The sequence below is a fragment of the Plectrocnemia conspersa genome, unplaced genomic scaffold (genome assembly GCF_051122295.1).
Source record: "Plectrocnemia conspersa isolate PC_06_02 unplaced genomic scaffold, ASM5112229v1 ptg000010l, whole genome shotgun sequence".
Taxonomy (NCBI): Eukaryota; Metazoa; Arthropoda; class Insecta; order Trichoptera; family Polycentropodidae; genus Plectrocnemia; species Plectrocnemia conspersa.
Genome location: NW_028277174.1, coordinates 3,569,786 through 3,581,126, shown reverse-complemented (window position 1 = coordinate 3,581,126; position 11,341 = coordinate 3,569,786). Strand labels below are relative to the sequence as shown.

The window sequence follows — 11,341 nt, the reverse complement described above, 5'->3', positions numbered from 1 at the left end:
ATAAAAAATATTCAGATTTTTGACATGGAGTAAGTGTTTATGGATACTATTTCTTGCGAATTTAAACTTCAGGGTAAAACGATACAAATAAATTTCGGAGATCCAAAAGTATTTTTTTAAACTATATTCGTTTCTTATTTACCGCGTAAAGGTAAAATAAAAATGCATTTCGCCGTGTTGATGTTTTTTGACACAAACTTTTCACGTAATCCATATTTGTGTATGTGTAAAGATAAATTGTTTGTTGTTATCATATTTGAAACATATTTATCACTGTGAGCAATTTTAATAGGCTGGCAAATAATACTGTACAACAATTTTGCATATTTTTGTCACAAAGATAATATAACTATTCAGTTTTTTACAAAACTTTTGCTTCGATAAAATCTCAAAAATGTTTTTAACTGATTTTTCATTGTAGGTTATGATACATAGTATATATTAAATGTATTTAAAGCTAAATCTTTAGTTCTTAGAGTTAAAAAAAATAAGCTTCTACTTAAAATAATTTTGTATATTTTAACGATTACGTCAAAAATATATTACAAAAAACTATACCAGTAGTTTACTCCACATCACTATATTAACAAAGATTATGATATTATTGAAAGCGATTTTAATTCCAAAACTTTTTTATACTTGATTATAATTTAGTTGCTAAAACAAAACATTAAATGAATTCTATATGTCACAATCAATAAAAAAATTCAATAAAAAGTTTTTTTAATATTTTGACAAAGTAAAAGTGAAAAAAAAACATCAAAATTTTACCAAAAATTTCGCCAATTTATAAAAACATATTGAGAAAATAAATGTAATCATTTTTAAGAATTCAATATGTTATATACATAATTTACTATAATTACTAACTATTATATACACAGATTGGAAATCAAATTTAATTTTACATTTAACCCAAGTTAACTTATCTTTGTAACAACAGATTATTGTACACTGTAATTTAATTCATTTTTATTGAATATATTGTCTATAATACAAACCAAAGGTTAATGCTGGTATTTTTATTAACTTATATGTATGTATATAATTTCATATATATGTTACGACTATACTGAAACATATAATATAAAAATACATGAAAAAATTACACTATGTACAAAATATATAACAGATTTTAAATTGTCAGTCAATGTATTTTCTTGTCATGCTGTGTATTCGAGCATTATGCTCAAATGAGTGTTTAATCCGCCGTAAATTTGCTCACAAGGTCCTTCATTCACCCTTAATAATCATAATGTTATTAACACGCACACAAAGTGAAAATATTTTTTTTAACAAACTCGGCAAATGAAACTTTTTTATACCCATTGAAAATTTCATGTATGTATTATGATGACGCGTTATAAAATTTACATAGCAGTTAATATTGTTAAATGTGTACGAGATACATTTTGAAACACTTGTTATTATAAATAGCCGGTTATATTATTATATTCGTGACTATTTTTATTCTTCAATTTTATAAAAATAAATGTATTGAATAACCAAAAAAATAAAATATAATATAGTTATATTAATATTATACTGTAATATGTATTACTTCTGATATTTTTAATTCCTGCGTACTATATACGATTGTATAACAACTGACCATTACAGTTAATGATATATAAGATATTTTTATGATTTAATCTATGCTAAGTGTCTGTTTTATTAAATTGAAGATTATTAAACTCATATTATATGTCTAAAAGATGTGTTAACTGTGAAAAAAATACATAAGGTGCTTATCCTTTGCTTGGCAAAATAATAAGTTGTGAGTTGTTTTGCAAAATTATATATTAAACATATAAATAAATCTATTGCGGTTAAACGATACAATATTTATATTTTTTGGAATGTTTATTTAATTTATTATAAATAATATATTTATGTTAACGTTGAGATTCGAACATGATATACAATTTGACGGTTTATTTAAAGAACAAAATCTATTGTGAGTTATTAATTTGACAGTCGCACATTTTAGTATTAGTTTTGGCACTTTGTGTATGTTACAGTTTATTCAGAGACGTTAATAGCGCACAATTTCTGCTTAGACTTTATATGTGTATTTATTTTTGTTTAGAATTGCTGTTATGTGTATTTATTGTTACTAACGAAAAATGACAATTCTAGTCAGCGATAGTAAGACACCGCTCGGTTTAAAAAAAATGGTTTCATGTTTATTGTGTTGTTTTTTTCCATAAATTGAACGTAGACTAATATGAAACATTGTTGTGTGTAGTTAATTATCTATTTTATATATTATAATAAAACTTTTATTATAATCATCGTCAGGACATAATCTTAAACCTTGTACATATTCATTCAATTCAAATGAAATTAATCTGTTTCGTTTATTTGTGTTGAACTTTAAGTATTTACTTACATATCATAAACAATGTACTTTGACCTGTTAAAAAGTAATATGATATTTACGAAAGTTTACCCACATTAAAATGTTTCTTTACTAATCGATAACGTATATGTTGTGAAAATTTTTGTGGTGTATTGAAGTTATTCAAAACATACCTTCGTTGTGTTATATCATTAGAAAAATTAAAGGCCTTACCCTGATGTTTTCCTAGTATCTATATGGTGAACTGCCAAACAATGGTAATAATCATCTATAAATGTATAATGTAACAAATACCCCTCGTTGTAAAATAATATACATTTTGCCATTATACATACGTTGATTTCAACACTGTCACCAAACACAAAAAAAAGCAATATTCATTATTAAAACATCTATTTAAAAAAAAACAACATCCAAGCGATTTATATATTTTTTTGCTTGCGATATAAATCTGTATGTATTTTGGCATGTATATTTTTAAATATATAAAATAGTGTAATTATCTATTTAATTCTTGATTCTGTGATTACGTTAAAATAAAATTCCATTACGTTCAACGTATTTGGTAAATCGATATATTATAAATATAATATATGTATTGTAGTTAAACAAAAATATGTTTAGGACATAGTAATGCAACTGTTTGTGAATGTACGTAATGTATTAATAATAACCCATTTAATCAAGTTAATAAATAACTTTTCTGAAAGTTGATATTACTAATTCGATTTTTTTTATTATTTTAACTTTAATTTGAGATGATGCGATACTTAAAAGCAAGTATAATAGTTAAAAAGGTAAGTATAGTTTTCGATTGCAAAGAATAATTAAAAAGAGACATTAATATTACTAATTTTTAGACTGTTCGGTAAACAAGTTACAGTTTTTAGGATTACAATTTTGAACAGATTTCCAAGGGTTTTTGGAACCTCTCTATAACTGCTTTTCGAGAGAGATGAAAGCGCGATAAAACATTTCTAAAATAAAAATAAAAAAATCGCTGCCTTATCACACGTTTTAGAGTGCTTCAGAGAAATCTCCTACTTCCCCAGTCAACAGGAATATCAAGAGTTTTAAACCAAGCCAGACGCTAGATCTCACCAGAATAAAAAAGACAGTGCACTTACATTTCTCTTCGCCTGACGCCAGAGTTTCTTTAAACCTTTTGTTCGTCACTGTCTAGGGAGTGGCTTGAAACCATTGATATCCCTGGAATCTGGTTATTGGAACCAAAAACTCACAGGACTGTCTTTTTTTATAATTATGCGGCCTCAATCATATCAGAAAGGCCATCTTACTGAGGCGACGAAGGACCAGTGAAACACTTGGATGACTGTTCGTTTATTTTTTATTTTCTGCATATTTTACAATTAGTCCGCGTCTAGTTTACACGGCAACTAATAGTATAAGAACGAGCGTCAAATGTACGTTTGGTTAACTCTATGCATCTTGGTCATAACAACAGTTTTACCATAAATTTCAGAAATAAATCAGAACAAACATAACACACATTAAATGTGATTAGCCTTAGATTTTTAAGGTTTTATCATTTTCTTTATTCCTTTCACTGGTTCAGTTCCACAATATCTCTAGCGCAGTTGCGGTCTTCCAAGCTAGAATTAAATTTTCACTTTTGTAGTGTACTATGTAATCGTTTATCCCTCTTTATATTTATATTGCTGCTTTGAGCTCTAAAAATATAGACAAATACATATTAATAACTCTCATATTGACAATTACAGTCCAATAGCGTTGATTTCAGAACCTGTAAAATTATTTGAAATTGTATTGCATACATATATTTTTAATCATTGCAGGTGTATGCTTCTCGAGCAGCAACATGGTTTCCGTCAACCTCAATCCACTGTCACTAATCTTATGGTTTTTTCTATCTTTCTTTCAAGATCACTGGACTCTGGTATACAAGTGAACGTTATGTACACAGACTTTGAAAAGGCATTCGATAAAGTTAATCATACATTACTTGTAATTTTCTTATCTAATTTCGGGTTTTCTGAAGGTCTTATAAACCTATTCTCAAATTACTTGACCGATAGATATCAGTTCGTCAAGTATAAAAACTCTTTTTCAGAACGATACCTCTACTGGAGTACTTAAAAGATCCAACTTTTGTTAATTTCTGTTTCTAATGTTCGTTAATGACAGAAACAGTAATGCATCATTTAATTTTTTTAATATATGCAGATGACTTGAAAATTTTCAAGAAAATGCAGTCTCAATTCTTTATGGAAGTAGGCTTGCTTAACCAATTGCTTTTCAGTGTAAAGAAATGTCACATAATTTCATGTTCAAGGTCGTCGATGCCGGCAAAATATTCCTACCATCTCGGCGGATATATTCTAGACAAGTCTTCTTTTACTAAGGATTTAAGTGTGACTTTCAAAGAACGTTGGAAATTTAGTTGGCACGTTGCAGAGATTCACAGTAGATAATTAAAAATTAAGAAATGCGCGCTACTTCAAGAATACTTTAGTATTGCGCACTCTTTATGATGCTCTAGTCAGCAGCATATTAGAAACTAGCTCTAATATTTGGATTCCAGGCGTAATAAGTCAATGTAATGAATTGAAGATGGAAAAAGTGCAGCGTAAATTCTTTCGATATTAATACTTGAAGAAATACGGGTATTATCCTTTTTTTCCGAGTGCTTTTATTTTGAAAGAGCTGGGATACGTTTCTTTGTCAACTCGTAGAAGCGTTTATATAATTAAACACTTCTGGAAATTGCTCAACGGCATCGTAGACACTGCTTCGGTGCTCGAGCGGCTCCAAATGTGGTTATAGTTCTCAGTCGCGTCCATTGTTCTTGTCTGTAGAGTCTAGAACTGGAGCACTTGCCAACTTTTAATATTTACAATGTAAAAAAACAAATTTTATTTTTAAAAATTATAAATTATTGTCAATAACTATTTAATATTTATTTGATTTATATGGGATTATTTGTTTATTTAAAAACAATTAAAATATATTTTTTAATATGTATGGACATATTTAATTTTGTTAAGGCCACAACTGTCAGCTGTCAGTCTATGCTTATATAGAGGTTATCATTTGAACAATGGTTTCGAACGATTTTTATGAAATGTATTGCGATTATATAATTGTAATCATATAATATGAGTTTAATATGTATTAATATATAAACATATTTTATTAATATGGAGGATATATCGGTTAATAAGTGCAGAGCTTGCTTATCGCATAATGCTAAAGAAAGCTATTGCTTATTCGATAATAATATGGTAGAATTGTATAAAAACTGCACAAATTTACAGGTAAAATAAAAAATTTATATTAAAAATGAATTAGTTCATTATTTTTAATTATTTTTCAGATTTCACAAGAAGATTCTTTTCCTAAAAACATATGTGAAAAATGTTTCAAAATATTATTATTGTTGCAGTCTTTTAAAGAAATGTGCGTCAATTCTTATAAGACACTAGAAGAACAAACACTACTGAATAAATATAGTTTAAAAAGCACAAAAAAATCATTTGTATTAGAAAATAATATTAAAGATGATATCAGAAACAGTATTAAAAAGGTTAAGAGAAAGAGTTATCAATGCGAATATTGTCATTTAAAATTTACACAAAAGGCGTCTTTGATCAATCACATGAAAAAGCATAACGCAAACAATAAAAAAGTGTACTTCAGATGTACAAAATGTGTACGATGGTTTTACACTAATGAAAAGTTACAGGGACATATGCGAATACACGATGGAAAGAAGGTGAATATTTATTTAATTTTTGTTTTATATATTATTCATATTTATTTGATAATATTTTTAGCAAGCCGAATGTAAGATATGCGGAAAAGACTTTAAGAAATGGTCTGGTTTAAAGCAACATATGGTGCAACATGATGGAAATAAGAAGTATTATTATAATTTATATTGTTATTTATAGAAATATAATATTTAATTAATAAAATATTTCAGATTTAGTTGTCATGTCTGCAGAAAACTGTTTTTCTTCGATTGGAATTTACGAGCGCATGAAAAGACTCACTCAATTGAAAATTTGAGGAATACTGCAATTTGTGATATATGTGGGAAATCATTTTCATCTTTAGGAAATTTAAAAGTATAATTTTAGCGCTTGACTATATTTTTTTGTGGATTATTACTTTAAATATATTTTTAGATACATATGCATGTACATAGTGATTATAGACCGTATTCATGTACACAGTGTGATAAAAAATTTAAACAAGAAAGTTGTTTAAAGGAGCATTTGATGAGACACAATGGAATTAAAAATTTCATGTGTCCAGATTGTGGCAAATCTTTTACTACACATTCGGAAGTACTTTATTTATTATCTTAATGATATTTTTTATTATATCTATATGCATTTAAAATATGTTATTTTTAGATGATAAGGCATTCTGTATTGCATTCAGATTTGAAACCATTCATTTGCAATCATTGTAAAAAGCAATTTAAGAGAAAGGCTTTGCTAATCAATCATATGAAGATACATTTGGTTGATAGATCATATAAATGCGATTTTTGTGACAAATATTTTAATACTCCGTTGTTATTAAATCAACATAAAAGGTATGTATAATTATTGTATAATTATTATGGTAAAATATAAATTATTCTTTGATGTTTTTTAGATCTCATAAACAGAGTGATATGTATGTTTGTAATTTATGTAACAAAAACTTTGCACAAATTAATAATTATAAGAAACATGTAAAATATTGTAAGAAGAACGAAATAATAAATACATGATGAAAATAATATGTTTTTAATAATTCCACAAACAAAATAAATTTATTATGTATAATCGAATATAATATACATTAAGATATGATTAAAGGCATAGAAAAAAATGAAATCTAAGATACATAAAACTATCATATAAATGAAAGGCAAACAAACTATGCATAATGACTTCTGTATTGTATAATATATTTAACCAAAAACGTTACTAAGCACAATAAATGATTGTATATATAATTTATTATTATGTATTTTATGTTATGTAATTCAACGATAAAAGGAAAATTAATCAGTGTAATTTATTCAGATGGAAAAGAATATCAAACTTAATTAAAAGTTTATGATACAGAAGCGTAACGAAGGAGACAAGAGAATATTTCGCATTTCTCGAATTAAAATAACTTTTGTAATTGTGTTGGACGTAAAAGTGTTATTGTATTGATTAACTTGTTTTTTGTAGGGTAAACATGGGAAAAATGGACATCTCCGAATTTATGGTTACTGATTTAATAATACCATTATGGGCTTTATTTAATATAACCTATTATAAACGTATGTCTCTATGTCATTTATTTATTTAAATTAGGATCATCCTAAGCTAACAGATTATTCGAATGAATCACAATAGTAAAACTAAACACATTAGAAAAAAATGAAATAAAAAATCATTAAAATTCTAATCAGAGAAATTTCCAATAAAGATTTAGGAATTCCTTTTGACTGCAAGTGGAGATTCTCTCTATACGTAAACGACATCTGCGACGTCTTTCAAAATGCTCTACTTTATTATGAGGAACTTGTTTTACTTTAATGATTTATCAGTTATTCGTCTCCACGTCTCCACTACTCGAATCGAGATCTATATAAAAAGTAAATCAATTATGATGCAACACCAAATTTAAAACAAAAGCGAACACTTGTTAAATTTATAAACATAGCGTGCGATTATGAACGCCTAGTTGTAAGTAATATCATTTATTCGATATGTATACATATTAGAGTAACAGAGAAAAAAATAGTGATGGATTAGATTACAGTAAGAATAAATTCCTTTATAAAACTGTAGTTTGAATATGAATTCTACATCAGCTATCAAAAGTTAATTACAAAAATTGTTAAGCTTCCGCAACAAAAATACATAAGTCACCAACAACAAAAATACATAAGCACCACTCCGTTTCAGCCCACGGGCAAGTAAGTTTTTTTTCGTTATTATATTATTCGAAGTAATCGATTTTGCATTCTATATATTCTATTAGATTTTTTTAATTCGAAACCGTTTGATCTGGGTTAATGCAAGGTTTACCATTAAACGTGTTCCATTATATCTCGAGTGTTAATTTCCTCGTTAATACTCTGTAAACTCGAATAACTTCCGAACGGTTTAATCAAGAAGGGATTATGATCTAATGGAAACCGCAAAACGCTGAGAATCCTCTCGGCGATGGTTTGTTGTTGGAAATTAACGCGTTTGATTTGCTATTTTAATTTAATTAATTACCTGAGAGAGTTGCGTTCTTGGTAGTTGTTGGACTCTGAGGATTTCCGATTACCGACCAAAGTTAGATCCTCATAATAATATGTCTTAATAATAACCTTGGAGTATTTTTCAATATCATTACAGGTCGATAGTAGTCTAAATAACTCGTCGAGTGTTTCGCATAAGTGGTTTCCAAGACGATCTTATTTAATTATGTTTCGTAACATCAATATACTATATAATACATCACGTAACTAATCTTGGCCATTTCTTTTATTTGTATTAATGATATTAGCTTACATCTGGAATTAGTTCTTAGTTATATATACATATATTTTTTTAAGAATTCATTTGCGTTATTCTGCATGAGTAAAATATAATTCATTCTAAGGTTACAATTTGATAAATTAAACTTATAAAAATAATACGTATACATTTAGAAAAATATTTAATTAGTGCACTTTAAATATTTATTTAATTAGTATACTTAAAATATAAATAACAATCGTATAATGATATGATATGTGTTTTATTTATTGACTTAATTTTATTTGATTAAAGTAGCATAAATTGATTAAAAAATATTTTTTAATTTCTTCGCCATTATTTTTAGTTGATTTTGGTAAATCATTAAAAGTTTTAAATGCAATATATTTTAAAGAATTTGTGCCAAACTTCACAGAAAATGCTCGAGGAATGTGTAAATCATCAACAGATCTAATTTCATAATTATGTAGCTGTTTTCTGAATTTAAATTTAATATTACTAATCGATTTTTTCTTTAATATTTTTGGTGTTCTGGGAAAACAATGATTCCGGGCCTCGTGACGACATTGCCACTCTATATATTTTTTTTAAATCGTAATAAAATTTCTTGAAATTTATTCCTACTATTGCAATATAGCTTCGTTGGTCCTAATATTGCAGTATGTTTTAATTTCTCTAATAATATATAATTGTTTAAGTTTTGTTGTATTTCATTAATTAAATCAAAAGCTGCATATTTTATATTGGATTGAATATTTTATATCCGATTGTAATAAAAAAAATATGTTTTTTTAAAAAATAATTTATTCTATTGTTTAAAATATATTCAAAACTTTTTGATAGAATTTGTAAAGCAGACATAGGGGGGTAATTATTGTTAGTGATCCTCTTATGATTATCGTATCTTAAATTTAGGGGATCAGGATAAGCCTTGAACCCCATAATGTTTGTTCGATTTGCATGGAAGAACAGAGGCAGTGGCTTCATGGTAAAAAGCAATCTTTTTATTTTGATGTACTAATGGTTTGGAGTGAGCCAAAAATCATAGTGTTGATTGTTACTTTTGCTCTAGTAATGTGCAAGGTTTTATCCTTACATTTCGTTAGCAATACAACCTGTCTCACATGGACCTGAAATACCTGTTCTTTCTCCTCTAGATACACTAGAAAATATTTTAGATATTTTTTAAAACATATGATTCTGGCAGGAATGATCCAAAACTGGATTATTGTGTTCACAGCTCACAGATTTTTATTCTTCTTTACCAAAGAATATTAAATTCATGATAAACTTAAATTCTACTTATGACTCTTCTCTTTTTTCCTTGACTCTTCTGCCCAAAGTGTCTTCAACATTAACGATCCTTACTAATGGCAGAAAGTCTGTTCCTCATTTTATTATTCTTCAGTGCTTAATATTTTTTGATAACCATTTTTTCACATTTTTGTGGCATAAAGACAAACGGAGAAGACTATACTCTGTGTAAACATTTTAGTGTTCATTGAAGCATTATTTTAGGGTTTTTGATCCTTATAACTTTTAATCTCATTTTTATTGTGAATCGAAGGACTACGTACGACTTAAATGCTTCAGAGATAATTGGCCTTTTTATTGATATATACATTATAAGACCTTAAGAGGTGATAATCTGAAAATCTAAGATTGCACAATTTTTTACCACTGTGACATTTGCATTATAAATGATTTATATATGTACAACAGATTCATTTCTATAAGCAAACATAATTATTATTTATATTTTTAGTTTTACACAATTCCCGAAATATGTGCTCGATTGTCAATTACAAGAGTCGCGTCGACATGTATACCTGATATAACTTCTTAAAGCTTCTGTTTAGGATTTAACAACAAATGGAAGATTTAAAGTTACTCTGTTATCAAGTGTCATCTATCTCTCAGGATTTGGATTCAAGCATTGCTTGAACGGGAATATTAAACAGCTATCCGGATTGTTTCAGCAAAATTATAATCTCTGTTTGATTGAAAAGTTCCCTTACGCACTCCTTCAATATATGTATAAAATGTTTGTATTTGAAAATCTTTTTGCAAAGTTTGATTCTATACACATTTTTATGTAAACTTAGTAAGTCATATTTAACTGCTTAAAAGTTTAAATAATTTGGATATTTACACAGTTTTACATACAGTTCTTAAAATAATAAATACTTCTCTGTTCCTATAGAAGTACTGCTTTCTCTAGATGACTCAAAGTCGTTTCGAAGATCGTGTTAAACTCTTAAGAATTTGGGCGACTGCTTAAGCTAAATCTGATCGGATGAAATAGAGCGGCTGCTTCCTCGAGATGATCGTTTCAGTTGATTCGTTGTAGCTCCACTTAACGTGGGTTCGGTTCAATTCTCATTTATTCTAAGTCTAGTTCTGATTGAAGTGTCTTAAGAAAGTGATTCAGAAGAGCAGTGTTCTGGCGTATATACTTTTGATAATTAAAAAAAGA

General features: G+C 27.4%; 1 protein-coding gene across 1 annotated transcript; it reads left to right on the top strand.

Moving 5' to 3' along the window:
* The first annotated feature begins 5,382 nt into the window (after positions 1 to 5,382).
* Positions 5,383 to 7,133, top strand: LOC148230354 (uncharacterized). Its single transcript, XM_088194323.1, has 7 exons — positions 5,383 to 5,658; positions 5,718 to 6,116; positions 6,178 to 6,263; positions 6,327 to 6,471; positions 6,532 to 6,693; positions 6,763 to 6,947; positions 7,010 to 7,133. The coding sequence occupies exons 1-7, from the start codon at positions 5,542 to 5,544 to the stop codon at positions 7,125 to 7,127; spliced, it is 1,212 nt and encodes a 403-aa protein (XP_088050449.1). The 5' UTR covers positions 5,383 to 5,541; the 3' UTR covers positions 7,128 to 7,133.
* Positions 7,134 to 11,341: the final 4,208 nt, after the last annotated feature.